The sequence below is a fragment of the Opisthocomus hoazin genome, chromosome 27, assembly GCF_030867145.1.
Source record: "Opisthocomus hoazin isolate bOpiHoa1 chromosome 27, bOpiHoa1.hap1, whole genome shotgun sequence".
Classification (NCBI taxonomy): Eukaryota; Metazoa; Chordata; class Aves; order Opisthocomiformes; family Opisthocomidae; genus Opisthocomus; species Opisthocomus hoazin.
Window position 1 is genome coordinate 1,605,250 of NC_134440.1, and position 26,043 is coordinate 1,631,292.

Here is a 26,043-nt window from a genome sequence, read left to right on the forward strand (position 1 = left end):
TTCATGCAGGAAGGCCAACCTGGTGAGGAGCTGCTGCTCCCGTTAACATCAGTAGGCCTGGAGGGTGCCAGACCTGACCCAGCAGCAGCCTGAAGCACCATCACAGGAGCTGGCCAGGGCTTCACAGCCTCTGAGCAGGGGAAGGCTTTGGCAAATCTGGATAACTACGCACTCATTCCTGTGCCATGCAGAAGCCATAATCTTTCTGAGGCAGTTATAACAGCAGATTCAGTTTTCTCTCCCCATGTTCCCTAATTTGCAGCGAGATCCAATTGACAGCTCACATGTGGCTTCCATCTGCTTTTTCCCTTTCTTTCCCTAAATAGGGAGAAGCAGTTTTGTGAGAAGCAAGCATTGCTGGTAAAGCCCAGCAGCTCCTCTTGCAATCCCTTACAGCTTGCTACGGAGCTAAGCAGCTGCCTCTGCCCCCAGGGAGGAAGGAAGGGTGGAAAAGGCCTGCCAGGGGCAGGAGGATGTGAATTGGGCTGCAGGGTCTGGGAGCCCAAGAGCTAGCTAGGACTGTCCTGTACAGGTGCTGAGAACTGATCAGTTCATTGGAGGCAGAGTAGGTTCCTACAGGCCTGCTAGAAACATGAGCACTGTTATTAAGTGGTTTTGTTAGTGCCTGAATATTCATGTCCTAGCAACCTGACTACTGGTAGCTGAGACTGTTCCAGCCTCCTAAAATTATTCATGAGGCAGTTTATTTATGTTAATCACAGATACATTTGCATGTTAATGGCAGCATTTGTCTTAAAGCTAATATTTTCATGGGAAGAGCAGGGAGGCATTTGAACAGGCTTTTGGAATGGGTCAGAGGAGGCTGAGCAGGGAGAATCAAGTGGAATTTTTTGGCCTTGTGTTCCAGGATTGGGTAGAAGGTAGTTTCTCCATGAGTGTCAACTGTGCTCCCCTGGATGGGTTTCCTAGCAGTGCCAGTGGTAGGGAAAGTGGAGAGATTCTGGAGTGTGAGATACAAAACTAAACTGCATGGGAATGGCAGGGACAGGAGCAGCTCTGTTGCAGGGTGTGTGGAGAAGCATACAGTGTGTAGACACATGGGTGGCTTTTCCAAAGGGCAAGGAGGCGATAACAACCTCAGCCTAACTTGCTTCACTGGCTTCTGAGTTTTGACTCAGCTTCTGCAGGCTTGTAGATAAGCTACCCGTTGACTCCATGCTTCCGCTGCTGAAGTATTTGATGTGATTTCTAATGATAAGCTGAATTTGGAGACCCCTCTCTTCTGCAGACTGACAGCCTTTTCTTGCTCAAGGTTTTAAACTGCTGTATGGAGAAAGTGTAGGATCTAAAGGGACTGAAATCCCAGGGTCAATGTGTGGTTTGTAGGGAGGACCAGGCACTGCTGCAGTCTCTTGTAAGTGGAAGTAGGCTGGGTTCTGCTCGTAGGGAGCTGGTAATCCTCCTGGAGCCAGTGGGAGGAGGGTGGTGTCACCCAACACTAAGGGGACATACAGGTTCTTTTAGGGATCCTTGGCAGAATGATGGTGGCACTGTGTCATAGTTAAAGCTTTATTTTCTTAACAGATTTTTATGATAAGTACAGCACAGATTTTGTTATTAGAATGGCACAGGATTTCTACAAGCAGAATCACTATAGTACAATGTACATGTACTGTAAATTCTGTAATACAGAATTTGTAACACAAAGTATGATGTCTAATCACCTGGACCCCCTGCAGATCGGGTCAGATTTTAATACGTGGTTTACTCTATCAATATAACAATCATAATCTAGACTCAAAAATCACATAGAAGAAGACAAGTCACTCAGTCGTCGGAGGAAGCATATGATGGTGGGGTGTCCCTGGTCCCCGGGGGTCACGGCTCTCACTGTCCAGCAGCAGCTCTGGTCCAAGTTCCCCTGTTTAGGACTTGTAATGGCTTGATTTTGTGGACAGTGCTCTGGGTGCTGTTATGCTTCCCTGTTCTGTGACTGGATCATCACCACCACCTGGCTGGCCTGGGGCCTTCAAGGCCAGCACTTTTTAACACCCTGAGCACTGTTTAACACCATGTCCCAACAGACTTAGATGACTTGGTGTTCGAAGTGCCCAAAGGGGTGTAAGTCTGTCAACTTGAGCTTGCTGTCAATGAAAGCAGGAAATGTGGAAGTGAAAAAACCTGGTGAGAGTGATGGGCCCCTTTGCACCTCTGTGGACATCTTGCTGTTGAGTGGATCCCTGGGTAACTCTGTCAGGCTCAAAGTTTTAGGAGCATGAAGAACCCATGAAAGACATGGTCACAGAATGGAGACTCTTGCGAGCTGGGAAAATGTGGCTTTCCTTCAGCCTCGTAATTCTGTAAGCTTCAGGCACCTGGGCAAAGGCAGGGGACAAGGGGAAGTTGTGGAAAATACCTGGTGCTTCACTTACTTGCTGCATCCTAAGGAGCAGCTGAAGAGTTAGTTTGCAGGGGATAATGTCTCTTCAGGAAGGAAGATTCTTTTTACCAATTATCTGTTTACCTGATTAGGCTTAGAGAGTAGTGTTTCTGCAAAACCTCTTTCTGTATTTCTGACAAGGACTTTGCAGACAGAATAGAATTGACTCCTGCATCCTACCTCCAAAACATCTTCCTGTGGAGGACAGTAATTATGTTTTCCAAAGGACGTAGCTGACCTCTTTAGCTCCCTCCTTTCCACAGCCAGCACAGCCTCCCAGATTCTTGCCATTTGGGGAGCAGGAATGAGATGAAATGAATGAGCTGAATGTCCTGAAAGGTTAGAGACGCGGAGAGCTCAGGGGCAGAGCAGTGGACAGGGCTGTCCTGTGGCCGTAGGTTTGTTTGTCCCAGTCCAGCCCAAGACACAGCCTGTTGTTAGAGGCTGCCCGAGTGCTGTTTCATGCTTGAGTGAAGGGTGGGAGCTGCTTCCTGTTGAGCAAATATCTACATCCTTGAAAAGCAGAGCAGCAGCAAGGATTGCCCTGGGTGTGAAGCAGGAGGTTTAAGTGAGGCATCTTCAGGCTCCGTAGCTGCATGATGCTTCTGTCTCCAGATGCTGCTACCTCTTGGTACAGATACCTGAGCACCTAAGAGATGAACGCTATTTTAGGCAGCCTTTGATGTAGGGAAGAGAAGGACCGGAGGTTTCTAGGGAGGGGATTCATGGCACTTTTTTGGATTGGGGCTTTTTGGATGTAGGTGTTGCTGAGTTTTACAAATTCCTCATCTGGCATGATGACAGTACCTTGCAAAATAACTCTCTATCCCTGTGTGAGAAGTGTCTCTCTTTTATCCCCACTGAATGGTGCACCTTTGTCCAGTCCTCACTTTATCCTTGTTCTCCCATGGGCTGAGATTTTTGAGCCCGCCGATGTGCATTACCTCAGTTTTGATGTTCCAAAGCACTGGAATTGGGACTCGGGCACTGGGTTTGAGTGCTTAACTCAGCAGGTAGCTTCATGTAGACTTATTCCTCTCCTGTCCTTAGTTTTCTTAGGTTTGGTGGCTGATTTTCCTGAGGCAAGGATGCATGTGGACATGGTACCAATGCACTGAAGCTCTCAGTGGAATAAATTGATTATTCCCAATCCTGACTTCAGAGTTTTGAGTGCTAAACCGGACTCTGATTATCTTAGAATGGGTCTTGTGTGACTTGCAAAATAGCAGACTGGAGCAGCAGGTGGAATCAGAGAAACATCTGTATTTGGGACTTTGGTAACTAGGCCTTCAGCTCTGTTAGAAATAGAGTTTGGGGTCTCTGGTTATACAGATGCTTTTAAGACTTTTCCTGATGCTTGACATCATAGCAGTCTGCGAGGGAAGAGGGAAAGCAAAGGGGTACTTCCCTCCCACAATAGAGCTAGCTGCCTTTGCCATGAGAAATGGTTACCTGCATGCTTCCTGGCCTCACTGCATTTGTTAAATTATCCAGTGGTCCCATGTCTGGCCTTGGTGCAGCATTCTTGGTTCAAAACGTGGGAAATAAGGAACTTTACCTGTTAGGGATATCTAATACTTGTGTGCTGTTTATGGAGGGGTTTTTTCCATAGCAAGAGCTGCAAGGACAGATGTGACTTGCTTAGCTGCAGCAATGTATTGGAGTTGGAATGGAAGAACAGCATAATCTTGTTGCTGTAGGTTGGAGCTGTCCTGAGCAGCTGGCTTCCGCATGGCCTTAAAGTGTTGTGTACCATGGAGTCGCTCTGGGCCAAAGGGGATCCAGACAGCCCCTGTTCTGCATCCACCTTTGGATCCATTGAGAGCTGAAGCGGTTTTGGAGTACCCCAAGCCAGACACAGGAAGGTGGGGGCAAAAGAACAGACATCTCTGTTTGGGCCATAACAATGCATCTGCAGTCCCAGCACAATATAGACTTGGACATTTATCAACAAGCTGACGGGACATGTCCTGCCTTTGCTTAGGATGTGAAATGCCACTGTGAATTGGAGGGAGATGAGTGATGGAATCAGATGCATTCTAGCGTTTGAGTCTATTCTCCAGTGCTTTGCCCATCCTTATCTGAAACAACTCAAATGACAGAGCTCCAGGCACTTCCCTGGGGAGATCATTCCACAGTCTAATAAATCTTTCTCTGCTAGGAAATGTTTCTTGATAACCAGCCAACTTTTTCCTTTGCTTAGTTTCATTTGATTATTCTTAGCATCAGAGCAACCAAAGATGATTCCTCTTCTTCCTGGTGGGGCTACAATTTGTCCCCTCCTCCCTTAGCTCCAGTGTCAGGCTAAGATGTTGAGTCAAATCTTGAGTAAGAATGTCAGGATCTGTCCTTTTCTGTGTGCTTTTCATCTTGCTTCTTCAGTTAGCCCTTGCAGAAGGCATTATGCTTTGCAGTTCTCTGTATTTCCCTTGTCATGCATATATATATTTGTAAGTGTTTGTGCACGTGGTATCCGTGTATGTATGGCACAGAAAGCCAGGCGTCTCCTTCTGTAGCTTCCCAGGATTCCATGAATCTAGGTCATGGAGCTTTCATATGAGCCTAAAATCCCAGGCTCTTTACCTCTTTCCTTGCCTGTTTTTTTTTTTTTTTTTTTTTTAATCGATAATCGTACTGGTCCTTGTATCCCCTCTGATCCTTGTGTTTTGGGGTGTTTTTCTCACAGGCAACGTTAGCTTGTGTTTTACTCTCCTGTTGTTTCTCACCTTGTTCAATACCTGTTTCAAACCTAGTTGATTCACTGGGACCCTTTTCCATGATGTCAACAGATCTTGGATGGGGCCTGCAAGTCCTTTAATGTCGTTTCATTGTCTTTCCCTAGAGTCTTTGACACATCCAAATTCCGTAACATTTGCACCTTTAATTAGCAAGCCTCTCCCCCGCCATAAAAAAGTCAGGTCTTGCTCAAGGACCGTGCTAGGCACTTCCTCTGTACCTGAGCAGAAACATTGGGACAGAGGTCTACGGGAACTGGCCAGCATCTGTAGTTCTTGTACTTCAGTCGCCTGCTGTTGCCAAAGAGGAACGTTGTGTCAATGTGCATCTGCAATTGCATATCTAACTTGACACTTGCTGTATCCACTGCAGGTTGTGCGTTCCTCACATACTGTGCCAGAGACTCTGCCATCAAAGCCCAGACAGCACTGCATGAACAAAAGACTTTGCCAGGGGTAAGTCCTAGTGAATTGTGCCTGGAGCTCATGCCATGGGCAGGTGAATGGGGAATGTCAGGGGAGGGAGTGAGGGCAAGAAGTGGCTTAGATTAATTGTCCTACTTGTGAAAGAGAAGTGTGGTTTGGGGGTTAGAACATGGTTATGGGAGCCAAAGCACAGTGCTGCCCTGCACAGATCTGCTGCTCTTTTCTCCAACTTGCCAAGGCTGCCACATGTAACTCCAGCCAAGCCTGTTTCTGTGCTGCTCTGGTCTCTGTGGTGAGACATGACATCTTCAGCTATCTATCACTGTCACTAGGGAGCTCTGGCTTTGGAGTGAAGTGCATGGCCCCAGCCTGCACAGTGGGCATGCTGAAAGCTGACAGGAGACAAGAGAAGGTGCCAGACCCTTTTCCTCCAGGTGTGCAGAATTTCTTGGTGCATCCGCTCCTAGTCTGCCATTGCCCTCCAGGATGCCTGGACAATTTTTTGGGTGGCTCTGTGCAGGACACAAAATGACTTCTGGTGCACTGGCAGAGTTGGATCAGCTTCTCAGAGGAAAAAAAAAAATACACTTTCCACATCCCATTGTCTGGAAGAGAAATAGGTTATATAGATGAGACCAAGACTGCTGAACTAGCTGTGGTCTGTTCCTGGGTCCTGCTCATTCCACAGCTGGTGGTGGGAGCAAAGTGCAGTAGGGATTGCAGGAGATCAGGCACTGTGGAACAGGTCCCTTCTCGCAGGAAAGTTCTCTGCCTCCCTGGCACCTGCTGATGAGCTGAAACGAGTTCTGAATTGTTGCTGTTTCCATTTTGGTATGACTTGAGAGCTTCACTGGGAAGTTCCCTGGCTGTGCTGAGGGAGTTGATCGAGCATATTGGAAGGATTCATCTGGAGGTGAGTAGCCAGAGGAATTGGGTACTTAGAGACAGAAGCTGTAGACAGAAGCTCACAAGAGGCCCTGAGTGCTCAAGGCAACAGAATAATTAATGTAAAACGGGTCTCTTGAGAGGGTTTAGGAATGCTGAACCATAACATTTCCTCTTTAACCCATACAGGTCCAAATAGCTTCCCTCACCTCTCCCAGCTCCCCTTAGGATCTCCACATGCACACATCCTTTTCCACATTTGGTTACCCGTGCTCCCTTTTTGCATGGGCCTGTGTTGGCATTTGAGCGCTGGAAAATGCATGTAACTTAATTACCACTGAATAGGATCTTCACTGTTTCAGGTTATCTCAGGGCAGCAAGAGGGAAGAGTGCAGATAACCAGGTGCTCAAGTACTGTTTTGTGTGAGGGGAAAAGATCAGCCTTTCAGGCTAAAGCAATGTAATCTTCTGTGTGTGTTGGTCCAGGGCAGAATAGGCAGAGTCTGTAAGAACAAGTTAAAGGATGGAGGAGCAATCATGGTGAGTCATGGTACAGTGCTGTAACACAGTGGAGAAGACAGACATATCTATACCTAGTACCTCTACTGTTTGTGCTCTTAGTGGTTAGAGTGCTGCATGGAGTAGTGTTTAAAGGAGCAATTTATCTGTGATGTGGTGTTCTAAAGGCTTTTTGTGTTAAGGGAGATGTAAGAAACTGCTTGGGAATAGTAAGAAGTCTATGCTAGCTGAGTACTTTAAAATATGTTTGTCTGGAGACAGTTAATGAGCCATGTGGTGTAATTAAGCTTCAGGATCAAGATGAAGATGAGCTGTGCTGTAGTTTGAGCTGTCAGTTGTCAGGCTGGCAGTGTACTGCTTCAGCACATTTAGTTTATCTTTTGGAAAGTACCTCAATGACCAAGAAGGAGGGATTCTGTGGTCATTTTAGTGGTCACTTAGAGATACTCACTATCAGAACAGAACAGACCTCCATCCTCGTGTCCACAGAGTTGGTCTTGGCATGGACATGGGCTGTGTGACCTGAGGTGGCTTTCAACCCTGTTTTATTAGTCTGGTTTGCTTATGTCTGTATAGTATCACCCATCCCTCCAACTGATCACAGAGAATACTCTGGAAATGAGTCCCAGGCAGGAGTGCTAGGTAACTGATTGTTTCCCTATTTTGGGAACAGGACTGTGAAATGTCGTCTCTGTACGTTCACATCTAGATCATCATCTGATGAACTCTGTGGCAAAGCCTCTCAACAGAAATACAGTGACGACCCTAGCATAGGACAGAGAACAGAACGTACTGGACCACACTGCTGCGGTTTCAATAAATGGGTCATAGGCTGGTAAACAAGCAAGTTCTTGTTCATTTTACCCACTTACTATCTCTTTATTGCACATAGCAATAGCAGGAAGAAAGTTTAAGAGTGTGACATCAGCGTAGGGTGACACAAACTGTCATCTGAATGCATCAGCACGTTTAAAGACAGCAAGGGATCAAACTGGCATAGAAAGGATCTTGCTGGTAATCCTGCACTTGCCACTGTATTGCAAAGTAACCATAGATGCCAAAAGTACCCAAGTACCTTCCTTTATTGGTCTCAATGGAGAGACCAGTGGTTGATCTCAACAGTTCATGAGCCTGATCAGAGGCAAGTGGCTTTCTTAGTCTAGACTGGGGATTTGGTAAGACAGACTTATGGAAATGCTTTGATATGGTTTATGATAGGTCTTTAGGCTGTGATCAGGCAGCTGGAGCAGGACTTCTGGGTTTTCTTCGAAGTCTGTCACTGACTAGGCCTGTGCCCACAGAGGTATTGCTTAGGCCCTCTGGGTCTGATGCCAACTATGTCAGCCCATCTAAGAATGCTGCCACGTTGTTCCTGCAGGGCTATAGCTGCAGTGTAGCTTTCCTGAGGTTTTATATTTGTGTTGTAGGTTTTCCTCATAAGTCATTAGGAATCACCATGGTCTCTACTTGCTTTGGTGGCGTTTCTGGCAGGTTCTTCTTTTTGGAGATCAAAATTCTTCTTTTCAAATTGAGGGCTGGTGGATGTATGGTAGCTAAATAGAATTTAAACTAATAAAAGCATATTTTTTTACAATAAAGCTTAGCATAGTTTTCCGAAGGTAGACAGATTTTTTGCTTTCACCCCCTTTTGTAAGGGCTAGTGTGCTCAGGATGTAAAGCAAGAAGACTGTCAGCTTATATATATATTGTATTATCTAAAACACCTGTGTTGCCTTCAGAGCTGGTGAATTGCTATCCGTGCAGTCTGGAAGTAACAAATGTGTGAAACTTTTGTTGGGGAAGGAAGGATGGAGCTTCTTGGAACAGAGAGGTAAAGTGCATCCTTGGTGAATTAGCAGAAGTATCTGATCACCCAGGCTTGCTAAGGAGTGTGAAATGATGCCAGGTGTCTATGCCCTTGCTGTCAGCTGGGGTAGGCAGGAGGAATGCCCTGCCTTGTGGCTGTGCGGGCAGGGAACCTGCTTCCACACACTGCGATATGGGCCCTCGGGTCTGGACAGCAACCTGTGAATCTCAGCACAGCCAAAGGGCTGGCAGGCAGCGAGACAGGTTTGCCCGTCGTGCTGGTCAGTACACGTGACAAGCAGGTAGCACGTCACATCTTGCTCACAGCGACTTGTGCCCAGCACCGCTTCCTAGCCAGCCTGATGCACTCCTGCTCCCGGCCCTTCACAGTACTTTCTGCTTCCTGCATGGGCAAAGACCCTGTTTCATGTTGCCCAATTTTGCTCGCTGACAACAGGCTGGGGAACTGCACAGTGAAATCTGACTCCGTCCAAGCAAGCAGTTTGATGGGCTCCAAAGACTCAACAGAGATGGAGACAGATCTGCTGAGGAACAAAACAGAAATCAGCTCCCTTTGCGGCCTGAGTCCTCAGGGCTTGGGGAAAGACGCACAACCCATGGAGGTTGAACAGAGGCAAAATCTTTGGGTCTGAAAAGCAGAGAGGGAATCAAGCTTCTTCCTAAATCTAGTGTCCTCTTCAGCTGCCAGCCAGCCTAGCAGTGCAGTGTTTCACCTTCTCCTCACTCCCTAGCACACTTCTCCCTGGCTCGTGAAACAATATTATATCTCAATAACCCATGCCTTTGAATCGTGATTGTGCCTTCACTTTGCTGAGTTCTGAAAGGAATTGGAGTGGTTATTAATGACATGCAGTGATCACATACCAAGTTAAAGCCTCTCGCTAAGTGAAATTTGAGGGAAAAGCAGCTAGCTTTTCAATATTTCGCAGAAACGCTTTGTGTCTCTTTTCATTTGCAGCCAGACAGTTGCAAATTACATAAAATTACTCCTGAAGAAGAAGGGGAAGAAGAATAGAGGGAGGAAGTGGAGGGGGGGAGGTTTAAAAAAATAATTCTTCTAGCAAGGTACGGTTACAGTTTTATGTCTATGCAGGACAAAGAAGGGCTTGCTGAAAGGTAGGCAAGTAAGTGGCAGAAATTGGTATTGATCCAAGCTGGGAATATGGACAGTTTAAGAGCAGAAATGTGACTACATCAGGGGGAGATCCCCTGGATGCAATGATGGACTGGGAATGCAGGGACACAGGAATGGAAAATTACAGCGAGTACAGCAGCATTAGGGCAGAGAGAGATGCTGGGAATGCACCAGGGGTTGAGATGCTGCAGCACTAACTCAGATAGTTGGGCACAAGGATTAATACAGAGACACAGCAGAGCTTGAGCACAGGGCACCGCTGTGGGCAGGTTGTCTCCTTTGCTGCCAGGAGCACGGGCTTGGTGTGGGCTGTCTGTGAGGATCCTCAGCCCGTAATGATATAAGGGAACACGAGTGACTGAAGGGGTTTTGGTACGGAGGTCAAAGCATCTCATTCTCCCTTCCACTCTCTTTTGTACAAGTGCTGGTGTGAAGCCAGCCTGGACCAGTATTTCTGAAAGTTTCTTTGTGTGAACACTACAGGATATTGCAGCTGGCAAAGCTGGGAGGCATGCTGAGGAGTGGAGTAGGGGACCTGAATGTTTGGTTGGGGGCTGAAGCTGGACTCTGGTTGTTAATCGTTGAGCAGTTTGAACCTTTGGTCAGGGTAGGGTGAAGAAGTTTTTGCTGTGTCCATCCTGCAGGTTTGATAGACAATATCAGCAAATTCGTGAGAGCTATGCAACATTATCAGCAGAAGGTAGTGATACAGAGAGCATGTGGAGACTGTCTCATTGAAATAGCAGCACTAGGACATGAAGGTACTGAGCTAAAGCAGCCCCTGGGCAAGGAGCAACCGAAGTGCCTATTCACTGCAGAGAGAATTGCAAATGCTTTTGCTGGTGGGGGTTTGGCTTAAGGGGCTGAGAACTAGCAGTGAGTCAAGGCAGTGGCCCTGTGAAGCACATACCCTGAAGAGACAGGGGGAAGAGCAAGCTGCCAAGGTAAACATTGGCTCCTGCTGCCTACAGAATTGGAAGGATAATGGAATTAAAGACCAGCAGCCACTCCCACATGCTGACCAAATGCACACGTGCAAGCTTTTATTGCCTGCTGTCAGGCCCAGATCAACTGTAGTGTGTTAACCTTTCAGCACATCCATGAGCAGCCTGTGCAAGCTCTGCAGACCTGGCTGTGTCTGTCGGCTCCGGCTCTGTGTGGTCTCTCACTCTGCACTTTTCCAGTTTGCTGAGGTCCCTGGGGGCTCCCACTTGTGCATGGAGAAGCACCTGAGCATGTTCACTGGACCAGGTGCCCAGTGGAGCAGGGAAAGATGGGTGTTGAATTTCTTCTCCAAATGGTCTGACAGAAAGATGAAAGCTAGGTGAGTGTGGCAGTGCTTTCGTCTTTCCCCTCTGCAGCTTTCTTGCACTTGCTCAGAGTAAGTTCATGACCTATCTCATAGCATCTTACTTGTGCTTTCTGTAGGTCTGCTAAGCACTTTCCGCCTTACTTTGAGCTGGGAGTGGCTTCTGTGATTAGGCCCTCCTTGGGCAGGCTGGGGACAGTAAGACCCTGTCTCTGCTAAAGCAAGATCCTGCAGCTGACACAAGACTATGGCCCCAAGCTCTGCGTGGGTCCTCAGGCCTATGGGTTTCTGGTGGCCAGAATGATCTCTTGTGGTCTTGACGAATGTGCTAGAGGAGCTTTTGGGGTTTTTGGTTCCTTCAGCCCTGACTTGCAAGAGTGGGGAGGAGCGGGAGGAAGTTTGGGGCCAGATACTGCTGCTCTTTGCACTGCTGAAAATACCCCTTGAAACCAGAAATGTACTCACCTGGTTTTGGCCCAGGATTTTTCTTCCTGTTGACTCTGGGAGAAACTTGTTGTCCTAGCACTTGTAGAAAATGATTTGAGAAAGGTGGCACTTTCCTCTTCTCCCCTAAAAGCTCCTTTGACCTTCAGTGGCACTAATTACAAGTGACAAGAAGAGATCAGGGCAACAGGGGAGATCATCTAATGTCCTCCTTGATGCAGTGCTATACGGTGCACTGAAACATCAAGGAAGGAGCCCTGTGAGGACAGACTGACCATGGAGTCCTGAGAGGTTGCACTTCAATGTGTCTGCCAGTCACCTATGTGATAGGGGCCGTAATTGCTGTGTTGGACTGGCCTCCCCGCACTATAATGGTGCTGTCACTTCCATAGAGATACCAGGGAGATCCAAAGGCTTTCTGAGTCATGGCAATAAGTTGCTTGCCTTCCTCACAGAGCAGCACTAGCTATAGTGGGGACAAGGATGTCTGACCATCTTAAGGGAGAAGGAACACAGCGCAGCAGAGAATCCAAGAGGCAAAGCAGCCAGTCCATGTGTGTTGTAGCCTGCACCCTGCTCGGACATCTGCTTGTTGATTCCTGCATGCGCTCAGCTTTGGTGGGGAATGGGGGATAACTTTCCTGCTCAGCCTGATTTGCCCTCTGTGCTGGGTGTAGGGAAAATACCTCCCAAAGAAACTTGTGAGAGGAGTTGGCGTTTGAGTCCTCTTCTTGGTGACACAAAGCAGTTGGGTGAAATCCTTCAACAATCTTCCTTGGTCATGCAAAAAGAGGCGGCCTTATCCATGCAGGAAGGAGCTGTGTGGTTTGGGCTCTGGACTTCACATTCTGCTTCTGCCACAGGCTTACTGCGTGACCTTCGTTGTCACGTGCCTCGATTCCTCGACCTGCAACAGAATACTCATAATTATCCTTGTCTCCTTTATAATGGGATTGGATGGGGTGAATTCGTAAGCAGCCTCTAGAGCTATGCTGGAATGGTGCTTGGTGCTAATATTGCTCATGTTTCTGCGTGAGACAACTCCCCTTTCTCAGGGAAGAATGGTTCTTCTACATAGGACCGAGGTATGCCAAGGCATCAGTGGAAAGATGCAAGCAAGGAGACTCAAGCACTGAGACTGGCACCAATCCATCACTACTTGCATTCCCGACCAGAAACAGAATCCCAATGAGCAAATCGGCATTTAGATATACGTACTCTGAACAGCTAGAAGTGCATTTTTAACTGGCCAGGAGAGGACCAGCACACAATTTGCAAAGCAGAAGAGCCCAGGACCTAATTCTGCCAATGGCCTTGGATGCCTTTTGGTTCCTGATGTCCCAGAGGAGCCCGTCTGCATTGTGTGTTTCATGCTGTCTGTGTCTGACCCACTTAACACTATGAGGTTCCCCTGCATTGCACCTGAGGGGCTATTTTACATCACTTACTCCTAATTAATAGAGAGGCTTGCCCTGCTGTCCCAGGGGGCTTCCTCCCTCTATCCATCTTTTGCAGTTTGAAAGCGGAGGAAGTGAGAGCCAGGGGTCATGGTGAGAGGAATGGTGCATTTTGGCCTTGGTGAAACCAATAGCAAAGCTTCCTCTGACTTTAGCAAGGCCAGGAATTTTACTTAGATACTTGATCCCAAGAGTGCTACAGTGGTGAGCATACAAACAGAGCACAGTTCCCCATTTTTATATGCTGCCCAAATGCTGGGGGTGGGGTGGGATGTAATCTAGACACTCGCCAGCAAAGCCCCTCACCCCTTCCTCTTCCGCAGAAACCTCTAGGCTCCTCTGGGCAGTGGTGACTCTCTTACCACCGAGTGTCTCCTCCCTGCTCCCTGAGGGCTATGCAGGAAATGTGGCTGCTGTGCTTTGAAGCGTGTAGTGCACCGATGGTCAGTACAGCTTTGTGCCCTCGTCAGGTTGGCTGGTTGCTTCCCACCAGTAACCCCAAAGAAGCAAGCTAACAAAGGCTGCGTGTGAAAGGGAGAGCGATGCAGACAGAGAAACGTTGTCAGTGAGAGCGGTGGGCAGCGGAGGATAAGCATGGTTGTGTTTGGAAGGGGAAGATGTGCATCCAGCCAGGAGGACAAATGCGAGGGAGAAGCTGAAGGGGGTCAGTGGGAGCTTTGCCCCCTCCCGTGTGCTGCCCATCTGGCATCCATTGATGCATATAGCTCCAGAAGGTTTCTTGAGTCCAGTGGGTCGTGGAGCTGATAGCTCTTAGCCTGTCATTAGCAGACAGTAGGAAGGACCATGAAGTGCAGGTGTGAGGGACATGGAGTGGGGGACATTTGGCCTGTGGTGGCCTGACAGCATGCACTAATGTTAACATGGTATTCTTCAGAGAAGAGGAATTGTAATGCTCAGCTGAATAATGTAATGAGAAAAATAAAGCTCAGCTAGTGAGGCAGGGACAGGCTCATAAATCATTTGCTGAAGTTCTCCGTGCCACATGTGTGTTCGCATATGTTTGTGTGGTAAAGACATGCAAGTCTGTGCATGTGCATCTACTTGGCACTTGGAATTTAAGGCAGGCACATCCTGCCTCTGTTGGATTGTGGGCCCAGCTGGACATGTACAAATATGACTTTCTTAGAGTGAAGTGTATTCTCTGATTACTGTGCAGCTTGAGATGATGACTGAAGGCCAAAAGAGTTTGTACTTCCAGAGTCTGCTGCACAAGCCAGAAGCATGTCCTCCCTGCTGTCCTCTTACCCTCTTTCTCCCTCAGATTGAATGGGTAAAGCTTGACCCTCCTTTCTATGCGTTGGGTTCTTGCAGGGGACAGAGCTTGTTGTCCGAGACCTGTATACAAAGTTCAGGTCTTGTGACCTGTGTTGTTGAGTTAAAGCAGCTGTGGACTCTGTTTGCATTTGTAGGCTCACAGGTCTGCTTGAGAGACCTTTGATATTTTGTTCATCTTTAATGGCAACATGGGACTTGAAAGGGTTAAAGTGGTGTTGTCCTGTTTGTGGAAGCCTCGGGGTGTCCAGTTCTCTGCAAGGAGGACCGTACCTGCCTCTGCCTCATTTGGGAGACCTCCCATTTCAGGAAGCAGCAGGCAGAGAATCCTGCTGCTCTTCTCCAAGCCTCAGCTTCTGGACAAATTTCTCGTGTCTTGTATTCTCCTCTTTACCCACATGTTCCAGAACAGATGGAGACCAGCCCAGACACTAGACCTCAGTTCAGTGGGTGGCTCTCAAAGTCATTGGAGCTTGCAAGGTCTCTGAAAATGAGTAGCCCTTGACCAAGGGCTTGGCCTGACACTGGCAGAGGGTGAGTCTTCCTGTGCCCTACTGAGGTGCTGTGTCAAGTAGGCAAGAAAGAAGCTGTGGCCACAGCTGTGGGGTGCAGAGCAGCCCACATGCTTGATGTCACCCTAGGCAGCCTGGCTTCCTCTTGTCACTGCAGCCAGACGTGGCTTCCAGACTTGCACCAGTGCTAAGCCACGTCACTGTGCTGACATCAGTGCTGGCATCTCTACTGGCAGTGCTGTCTTGCAGGCGTCGTGCCATGGCCCTGCTGTGGGCATGTCAACCCGCTGTGGATGTGTGACCCTGTGGGCTGCACTTCCCCATGGCAGGCAGGGTCGGTAGGGCAGCCATGGCTCACTGTCCCAGGGGCAGGCCCTGCAGTGCACCATCAGCTGCATAGCGTTCCCTGGGATGGGGGGAAGGAAAGGGGTGGACAGATGGGTAGAAGGCCCCCCTCCCCAGAGATCATATCAAAATGTCTCTTTTGTGCAAAGCAGAAGGAATGCCCCCAAGAGCTGGTTTCCATGGCAACCACAAATGTCAGGTTCCATGTGGTGAATAACCGTTTCCATGACAACACCTCCTTTACCCTAGGTGCTGGGAGCTGGAGTGACAGCCCTGTCGGGGGAGGGGACAGGGAGATGTCCCCAGGTACTTAACCCTCTCCCTCACCTCCCCCCATCCGTTGCAACTCCTTGCCCCAAGCCCTCAGTTGCAGCATCCCTTGGGTGGGTCCGTGCTCACGTGGGGGTGTGATGCTCTTGGCTTCTGCGGCATCCCTTCCTCCCTCCCTTCCCCCAGATGGATTTGCTCCTCATAGAAGCTGAGATCCGAGTCTGTCCCTCCATCTCCCTCCCCATCTGTTTAGCTTAATCCTGGTTTTGCATCCTGGGTAGAAACAAAGCTATTTCTCAGTGCTGTGGGAGCAGTGGGGAGTGAGGTGCCCAGCTGCCCCTCTTAGCTCTGCACCAAGCCCTCTGTTCTGAGCACACATCTGGCCTGCTTGCCCTCTCCCACCCAGCCTGCTGCCGAAATTTTCCCAGCCTTGGCTTGCACAGACATGCTGCCAGAAGCTGTGAGCACCAATAGGAGTTACTGCCTCTCAGTGAGGAAATCTGAGGCTTTCTGGAGCAATGTCTGACCACTTCCTTCTGAACCCCTGCCCCACACCCCACTCAGCTCATGGACTGAGAGAGATGCCCAGTCCTTGGCAGCTCCTGGGGGGAGCAGCAGCCCAGATGCTGGCAAGTGCCAGTGCTGCAGATGCTGGGGCCATGTGGCAACACAGTGGGATGTTAGGAGCTCTTCAAATCCATGCAGCTGATCGAGAGCGGGAGAGGGACCCCTCGACCTTTTCCTCTCACCCAAATGTCACAGCAGGTCCTGGGAGATGGAGTTGGAGTTGGCCCTGCTGCCTACCAAGGTGCAGCATGACAGCAGCTTGGCCTTCCTTTGGCGATCTGCCAGCCAGTGTCTGGCCCTGCCGAGCAGCGTTGTATCGCTCCTTGAGGCAGGGATGGTATCACTTGGGGCTGGTCCCAGCTTCTGCTCATCTTGCCTGAGACCCACCAGTCAGTGGAAGCCCCCAGCTGCCACAAGCGCTCTCCCATGCCCAGCGGTCAGGCTTCAGCAGTGGTGTGCCATGCCACAGCAGCCTGTCATCTTCTGGTTGGCATCTCTGTCCTGTGAGCTGCAAAGTTACCTCACAGGTTTCCTCCAGCTGTTGTGAATGTGGGCTCTGCCTCTGGATTCTGGCCAGTCTGGCTCAGGCATCACTTGGAGACTGACAGCAGTCCATGTTTTGCATGCTTCTAAACACATTTCATTTGGTGACTTTTATGGCTTGATTTCATTTTCTCTTTTGTTGTTGCTGCTGTTTTTCCTGAGGATGTTAGAATGTACCCTCAGCAAGTTTGCTGATGACACCAAACTGGGAGGAGTGGTAGACACACCGGAAGGCTGTGCTGCCATTCAGCGTGACCTGGATAGGCTGGAAAGTTGGGCAGAGAGGAACCTGATGAGGTTCAACAAAGGCAAATGCAGGGTCCTGCACCTGGGGAGGAACAACCCCATGCACCAGTACAGGCTTGGGGTGGACCTGCTGGAGAGCAGCTCTGCGGAGAGGGACCTGGGTGTCCTGGTGGACAACAGGTTAACCGTGAGCCAGCAGCGTGCCCTGGCTGCCAAGAAAGCCAATGGGATCCTGGGGTGCATCAAGAAGAGTGTGGCCAGCAGGACGAGGGAGGTTCTCCTTCCCCTCTACACTGCCCTGGTGAGGCCTCATCTGGAGTACTGTGTCCAGTTCTGGGCTCCCCAGTTCAAGAAAGATGACGAGCTACTGGAGAGAGTCCAGCGGAGGGCTACGAGGATGATGAGGGGACTGGAACATCTCCCCTACGAGGAGAGGCTGAGGGAGCTGGGCTTGTTCAGCCTGAAGAAGAGAAGGCTGCAAGGGGACCTAATAAATGCTTACAAATATCTGCAGGGTGGGTGTCAGGAGGATGGGGCCAAGCTCTTTTCAGTGGTACCCAGTGACAGGACAAGGGGCAATGGGCACAAACTGAGGCACAGGAAGTTCCGTCTGAACATGAGGAAGAACTTCTTCCCTCTGAGGGTGACGGAGCCCTGGCCCAGGCTGCCCAGGGAGGTGGTGGAGTCTCCTTCTCTGGAGATATTCCAGCCCCGCCTGGACAAGATCCTGTGCAGCCTGCTGTAGGTGACCCTGCTTCGGCAGGAGGGTTGGACTAGATGACCCACAGAGGTCCCTTCCAACCCCTACTATTCTGTGATTCTGTGATTCTGTGATGTTTCCTAAGAGAGGGGGCAGACTACGCCTGGACTTGCAACTTGTGTGCAGCTCTTACCTGCAACATTCTGATTGCTTTTTATCATGAATGTCACTGTTTCAAGTCACTGTCAGCTTCTGTGAATGATGCTGAGGCATGGAGTGAGGTGTGCTGTGAATGTGGAGATCTGCATTGTACACCATTCGTTGGAGGAGATTCTGGCTCAGCTGGATCCTGCTAGCCTGGGAAGGAGGCCACAGCTTGCCAATTGCTTTTCTGGGCAGCACAGGACACACACATCTTCCAGCAGATAAGAGTTTTGCCCTGCTTTGCAAATGAGACAGTTAAAGGTGTGGGTTACTTAATGCAGCTGCTCCTGGGTAGAAGTGTTCTTCTGTCTTACCTGGGGAGTCTGCGTATCATGTAGGCTAAGCTACCACTCAGGCTTGTTGCTTGTGGTTGATTACTGCTGCTGATGCTCACAGGTGCAAGAGAGATAAATGGCTCTTCACCACCACCGAGAGAGAGGAGTTTTGTCACTTCCAACCTGAGCATTCCCCTTGCAGACAGGAGATGTTGCTGGAGAGCAGCACTGCCCTTCTTCAGAGCCACTCTAGTGCACAGAGCTCTGACTGTGTAAGGGCTGGGGAAGGGGAAACGTAACGTGCCTGCTTTCAGTACTGCTCCTAGCCAAGTTCAGAGGCAGTCTTTCCTCCCTCCTGCAAGGAAAGTAAGGGGCTTAGTTAGGTGAGGTGACCATGCCTGTGCTGAGTCAGGGCGGGCACATGAAGAGCTTCCAGGCGTAGTCTCAACTTAGGCCACCCTGACCTCTGTTCAGGCTCCAGTCTGATGGTGATGAGCTGCTTCCTTGGAGTCCTTTCTTTGCCACTTGCTGTATCTGAGAAGGCTGAGGTTTATGCATGGTGGGCATTTACAGGAGAGCTTTAATCTGCAGGCAAGTAGCTGAGCAGGGAAAAGTGTCAGGTTTCCTTTTGAGATGTTTGAAATCCATATGGTCCCTTCTCCAAGGATTCTGGTTGTGATCATGATGTCTTGGTTCTCTTCTGCCATTCTTTTACTCTGCACAGCAGGCTGAAAGGGGCACCCTGGTGCCACTGCCATCAGCACTGTGTGCCAGGCAGATGGGCCAAGCTCTAACCCTCTGCATTTCTCTTTTCATTGCAGATGGCGCGCCCGATTCAAGTGAAACCTGCGGACAGCGAGAGCCGTGGAGGTAGTTGTCATCTCTCCTTGTTTCCCCTTTGGCGGCTTTGGGTTTGTGGGGGGGTCCAAGCAGAGACAGGGTCCTGACCTGGCCTTCCTCTATCTGCAGTCTATATGAAGGGGTGTTTGCATGTGGCAGGGATTTCGGGGTCAGGAGGAGAGTCTAGAGATAGACTTTGATGGGGAGCCTTCAGCTTGGCACAGCAGGCAGCTGAGAGCACCCCAAGTCCTAAGGGTAATTACGTGGCTGCACACTCCACTCTCTTTCCCAGCCCTTTGAGGGTACTATTAGACTGACAGTGTCTGCCCCAGGAGGTTACTGAAGCAGGCATGCACTTTGGTGTATGGCACCAGGGGTCCTGGAGGGTGTGAGCAGCTGGGAAAAGGTTTATTCGTCATTCTTTTACCTGATCAGCCCAATAAAAGCCAGCTCCCTGCAGCAGCACTGGCTTTTTAACCTGTTCAGCTCGCTGCTCTGTAGCTGATTCTCCTGTCTGCAGGTCACTCCTCTGTCTCCCCCATCACTGTTGGACTGTCTCACCCTCTCTACTCTCAGTCCTGCAGCAGCCCCCATCACACAGTCAGGGTCCAAGTGCTGTTGCAGAAAATGGCATGCAATGGGGAAATAGTGTCTGAAGGGAAAGGATCCTGAGTTTAGGCCTGAGATAGAAGTGCTGTCAGCCTGCAGGGGACCAGCTTGGTTAGAGCAGCATATAGTGAGTAGTTCAGAGCTGGAAGACTGGGAACAGGACAATCTGTTGATTTAATGGGGAGCTCACAGCAGCTCAGATGCCTCCTCCAGGTGGAGAAGGTTTGCAATTCCATCCCTTTCCAAATTTATGAACTTGTTTTGCTGCTTTTTCTTGTCTTACCGATACATTTCTTTTCCTCTTCTCATTCCTGCATCTGCCTCTCCATGCCTTGTGCTGTTGGTGCTGCCTCTGAAAGCAATTTAGTAATGGGGAGGGGAGAATTTGTGTGAGACAGTTTGTCCTGTAGGGCAGCATATCCTGCATGCTGTGTTTAGATTTGGCTTTTGTTTTGAATTTTAAGGGGTCACTTCCAAGCAGTTTGTAGTGACTTTCAATTATTGCACTGGCAGGAACATGAGATACATTTTATAATATTTTATATGAATGTGTGCATTTATGGTTGTATGAGCCTCCTTAAAAAAAAAAAAGTTTATGTGTTTAAGTCAGATCATTTTTCCAGATAGAATCTGTGCCTTTTTGTTATTTACTTGATGGATAAGACAACTGACTTTTACTGAAGTCTGGACATTTTTATTCCCTTGGGCTATACTGAGAATCCCAGACATGCCACCTATAGACATGCTCCTTTTGAAAAGGACTGTGGCTTAAGCCTCCAAAGAAACTAGCATGCCTAAAACACATAGAACTGGATTCATCTCACCTTTCTTCAGTCCCTGGGTTCAGGGTTGAGTTTAAGGTCCTTGTCCATGCTATAGACAGTAAAAAGAGACCAGTGCCTTCAGGGTGATTCACTCTCGAGACTGAAATTAGGAGTGGATGAGCTGTCCTTTAGAGATGCCTGCAGTGGGGATAGAGGAAACTGACTGCTCACTGACACCTCATATCGCCTCTAGATACAACCATTAGGCGGTCAATCATTCTCCCACCACGCTGATTTTAAAAATTTGCACCCCAGATTTCTATTTAATTCAGAAATTGTGTAATTGTATCTGAGGTTATTCCTAACGGGTCTCTCAAAAAAAAAAAAAAAAAAAAAAAAAGGCAGCATAGGAGACTAGGAAAGCCTTTGTCAGTTGTACCAATAACTCAACATCCCAAAACCATTACATGTACACACTAGCAGATCACATGCACTCTCAACCTGTAAGACATAGCTGCTTAGCAATCCTCACAGCCAGCACAGAGACACAAGCAGATGTACCTGCAGATGGATGCCCCATGCGTGCACTGCTTTGCACATACATACATGTGCCCACTTGACACACGCGTTCATACCACTCACGTGCAGCTGACACCCCTGCATTAACCTCACACAACAGCAATAAAACCAGACCAAACAGACAATTCAGGCTGTGAACAGACCGACCACTGCAGCTTTGTTTTCTTAACAATTTGTGTCTCTCTGATGAGTGCCACTCGAATCTCTGGTGTCTAATACTAGGCTGAGGTCATTTCTGCAGTCTTTTTTTTTTTTGCTGGTGGGGCCCTCTTGTCTGATACACAGCCACCTGGTATCACAAAATGTGTTGGGACTTAACATCTCTGATGCCTCAGATCCTCTGTCAAATCAAGCTGAAATAGGCCAACAGGTTCAAAAACAGGATGTTGATTTGGAGGCAAGCTTTTGGTCAAGGCACCGGACTGTAATCTCGAAGTTTATGAAAATTGCCACAATCTCTAATGACTGCAAATGTCGGGGCATCAGCTCTGTTTCTCATGGAGGAAGTCCATGGGGTTATCCCTACAGCAACAGCCCCACACTGGCAGGAGGTAAAAGAAAGATTTGGGGCAGGTCAGAACTGCTTGGACTAGGAATTTGTCAAGGGAACAGCTGCATGCATCAGTGAAGCTCCACTCTGCATTATCCTTGAAGCGAACCTCTTTTCTCCCCTTCAGGGAATGACATCTCTCAAGTTAAGCACCCTGAATTAAGTACATGAAGTTAGAGCATCACGATTTGTCTCCTGGTCTAAAAGATGCTGGTTTTTTGTACCAAAGGGGCAGTTTGGGCCAAGCCCTGCAGGGGCTGTATGGGGATATCTGGATGCTCAGCGTTACTGCACCCTGCAGGAGGAATTCATTACTGAGAAGGTACTGCCTGCAGTAGTAGTTCAGGAGGGGGACCTGTAGTTCCGGCACAGGCTTTGTCAGCTATTTCCTTCTTTCCCTCATGTCTCTGATGTGAGCCTAGGAGTGCCAGAAGGAGATGGAGTGAGGAGGCAGAGGAGCTTGTCTATGCTTCTTGTGAGACCTGGAGCACTCTGGTGCACTGGTGTGATATGACAGCTAGCCCAAGTCCATTAGCACTGCCTTAGAGACAAGGAAGCTCTGCACACCCAAAGAGGTTTGCTGTGTCCCATCCATAGCCAACTGCTTGACCGGGCTTCCTCCTTCTCCCTGATCCTTGCTGCTGAGAGCTGTTGGCCAGATAACCTAAATCCACTGGGTTTAAAGAGGAGCAGTGTCCAGTGCTTATGTGTTCTCTGCTCTCTCTTGTGGCAGAAGCATTCAGCCTTAACCCCTTGCTTGTTCCCGTGATATCTTCATAAGTGACCTGCTCTGCACTGCCCTCGTCCTGCTGCCTGGGTGACCAGCTGTGCCCAGAGCATGTTTCCATGGGAACTCCACAGTCAGAGATCAGAGACAATTTTCCTGGTTGCTGGACAGCATGGGAAATCGCCAATCAGAAAGTGAAAAACAAGCGCTGGAGAGAAAATGAAGGAAAAATGGCATGAGGAGAGTGTGCTGTTACAAGTTGGGGAGAGAAGATCTTCCAGCACTGCAGGAGTCCCTGCTCGGGAGCCGGAGGAGCCTGTGACCCGCAGCAGTGGCTCGGGAATGCCAGCTGATTTGAGATTGACCACTTTAAGAGTGGTGACAGCAGACATCAGGTGAAAGGGCTTGCAGGGATTTGTCTCGGTTGTGGAGAGATGAGGCAGTTTGGTTGTTGGTAGGGGAATGCCCTTATTTGGAAGGGCTCCAACACATGGAGAGGGAGAGATGTCAGCAGCAGAGGAGCCCTTTCAAAGGTCCCCAGTTGCTGCAAAGAGGCATCCTAGGGCAAGAAGCCTGGATCCTTTTCCTGTATGCAATCTTGGGAACTGGGCGGTATGAAATGAAAATAACTGTGAAAAAATCTTTCTCTAATGCTGTCAGTGACTTAACCCCCTTCTAATATGGCCATTCTGGGCATTCAGAAAAGATTCAAAACCAATTGGAGCATTTCTTTATATTTGCCTTTACAGCTGGAGTCCCTAAGATAGCACAGTTTTAATCTGTTGTGCATAGCCAGGAAGATTGGCATTGTTTTCATCCAAATTCAGAAAAGAAAAGCCAAAATTCCCACATAAACACAGGACTTACAAAATGTTCCATTAGTGAGCCCTGTCAGACCACAGACCTGCAGTAAAGCTGCAGCAATGGTAACTAGCATTCACTGTTTCAATTCACATTTCCCAAAGTGCAAGGTAAAGAAAAATGCTTTTCATCCAACAGGAATGGTATGAGGATGAAACCACAAGCATTATCCAGGAAATTTCAGAGCCCTCTCAAGCAGACAACAACTAGTAACTCATAGTTTAATGTTGATTTGATTGCAAGTTGACAAGGTTCCTTTTTGTTCAGTGCCTCCATTGCAAAGTTGTGGCCTCTTGCATCCCTTAGACTGTTGCTTGGCAGAGACAAGCTTTGGCTGGCTGTAGTAACCATCAAGTCTTTGCACTGAATTAGTTAGCAGACAAAACTGGAACCACTTAGCTAACTCACCGCTGGTTACCCACTATTCTTCTGTGAAAACCTCAGTTTACACAAAATCAGATCCAAAAGCAAAAGGTCAATGTTATAAAAGTAACATTGCATCTGTGTAGCTGTGTGTTCCCCCCACCTAGAGTTCCAGCTTTTTTAATGTCTACTATAACTGACTTTCACAGTTGTTGACACTCCGCTTGCCACCCTGGCCCAGACAGCCTGCTGGGGACCTTAAAGAGCAAGGCAAGACCATCAAGTGCCTTTCTGGCTCTTAAGTCTTAGTCCACAACTATTTGCTTGTTAGTTCAAAGAACAGAGGATTATTTTACAGCATCTAAAGTCAGTACAAAGATTTCCTGGTGTGTTTCTCCCCTTTGTTGATGTGTTTTTTGTGGAACTCCTGCCGTGTTTGTGATCCAAGGGCTGCAGCATGGTGCACATATCTGAAAGGCCTGGCTGCAGCTGCAATATAGATTCAGGGTAGAGGACCAGGGAGCACTGCAGAGCTCAAGCGTTCCTCCCATAGCCAAACTGGGATCACGTATGGCACCAGGTGATGTTAACGGGAGCACAGAGCTGCTGCTCCTTTAATTTCCATTCTCTTCTCCACCTGCCAATAAATATGTTCCCAACCAGTCCCACTTTTTTTCACTCACCTTCCAGTGAGATTTTTCACCTTTGCTATGTGCTATTTTTCAGCTGGTTTGCCCACCAGCATTTCTGAGCTGGCCCTTGGGTGCTGCTAAGAAGGAAGCTGTACAGCTTCTGTGCCTTGGCTGGGGATTATTTGGCGTTGTCAGAGCACTAAATTTTGGATGGACTCAGTCAGCTGAGATAGTATTTCCAAAATGAAACCATTGTCATGCAGGTGTAGGGAGAAATGTGGAAAGAATCACAAAGAAAATGGAAGGGGATGAAATTCCCACAGGTTTAGTTTTCCAGGGAATCATGAACATGGGGAAGCCGGGAAATTTGGCCTTTCAAAAATACACAAGGCCATGTATTTCAGCTGCTTCCAGTGATATAAATCAGGAATATCTGTTTGGGACTGGGTAAGAGCCTTAGATGCAACACTTTGATCCACCACAGATGAAGGGTTAAAAGTGTTGCATCTGTGTTGCATGTGCATGTAGTGCCTAGTGGCGAGCTGTGCGTGCATGATCTTGTGCTTGGGCTCTGTGGGGTGGTGCAGCCATACAAAGTGGCTCCCTGTGGAGTCAGCATGGCAGAAGGGTGCATCTGTCTGCGCATCGCTCTTGCTCTCTGAGGAAGTTTGTTTCTGAAGGCACTTGCTGGCGCTGGGTCAATGTGCAAGTGTGTTCCTGCATAGGCATGCATGAGCCTGTGTGCTTGTCCATTAATGTGTGTGTGCATCTGCTTTTCTGCAGGGGACCAATGACACGTGTAGATACTTCCTGCATGTGTTCCCAAGTGTGTCTGTATGTGACAGAGCAGTGGGGGGGAGGCAGCTTGCTTACTTACCTGGGTGGGAACCATTCTCTGAGCCAAGGGGAGCAAGGAAGAGGCTGGGAGAGGGGGGCTTTGCCAACAGTGTGAATGTATAATGTGTCGTCCATTCCTGCCATACATACACACCACCACCCCTGCAGCCTGCTCTGCTGCTGTAGCTCCAAGACCTGTTGTTTTTCAGGTCACTGCACTCTCAAACAGATAGCAGCTTCCTTGCTATTTTCCCTGACTTGTGTCACATTACATGGGTTTTGTTTGAAGCCAGCCCCTCTCATTCTGTCACTAACAATAAGGAATCTTCTCTCGCTGCTCTTCCCAAGCCGTATCCTGACACATTTGCTCCTATGGGTCATGTCTCCCCATGCACTTTTGGGGCAGTGGGGGAGGATTAACTGTAGTTGGCACAGCTATCTCTTTGGAAAAATGGAGATTGGGCTGGCATTTAGGCTGGGATCTTAATGTTGTGCTATTTTAACAGCTGTTCACAGCAATCTGTGGAGGATGTTGCCCAACCACTGCTGTATTTGTGCTTAACTGGATGGCATCTGGCTGTGTGATGGGCCCCTGTGTATACTGATGGGAGTAGACAGGGGGAGAAAGCACTGTGCACCTTTCTTACCACCTCCACACTTGGCCATCCCTACAAAACCATAACCCTTACTTCTCACTTTTGATGGAGGAACCCGGAAGGACTCTGAGCTCAAAGTCCTGGATGTTTTGGCCAGCTTTCCAGCCCCCTGCCAGTGTGACATGGGTACAAAATGCCCTTGGAGAGGGGGGAGTGGGGACCATGGAGCTGTTTGTTGGCCCTCACCCAACTGTCTTGCATTTGACTGATCCTATGGTGAGGCAAATTGGGACCCAGGATGCCAGGGTTTATTCCAGGCCTTAGAGGACAGCTTGGTAGATGTACTGCTTAAACTGGGGTAGGGAAGAACAAACTGAAGCTAAGATGCTTGGTTACATAGCAGCTGTGGAAACAGTGATCTTAGAGAGAAGGAAAAGGAAACAGAAGCCAAGGGTCCTGCAATTTATTCACCCTGCCTGGCCTGGTCTGCTATATTTCGTAAGGTACCTCTTGGATTTCACGTATTGTTCAGTAAGGATATAATTGCCGAGGCAGTTTTTCTTATTCCATTAGTGTTGGATCATTCAAAGGA

At 48.7% G+C, this 26,043-nt stretch overlaps 1 protein-coding gene across 4 annotated transcripts in view; it reads left to right on the top strand.

The window, feature by feature from the left end:
* Window positions 1-26,043, top strand: part of CELF5 (CUGBP Elav-like family member 5) — a 42,170-nt gene that overhangs the window by 2,229 nt on the left and 13,898 nt on the right. For 3 of the 4 annotated variants that reach the window (XM_075444448.1, XM_075444449.1, XM_075444452.1), the window contains exons 2-3: window positions 5,510-5,592; window positions 18,915-18,966. In XM_075444448.1, coding sequence (XP_075300563.1) covers window positions 5,510-5,592; window positions 18,915-18,966 — 135 coding nt within the window. The remainder of the gene's footprint in view (window positions 1-5,509; window positions 5,593-18,914; window positions 18,967-26,043) is intronic. The other variant, XM_075444450.1, reaches the window with a different exon arrangement.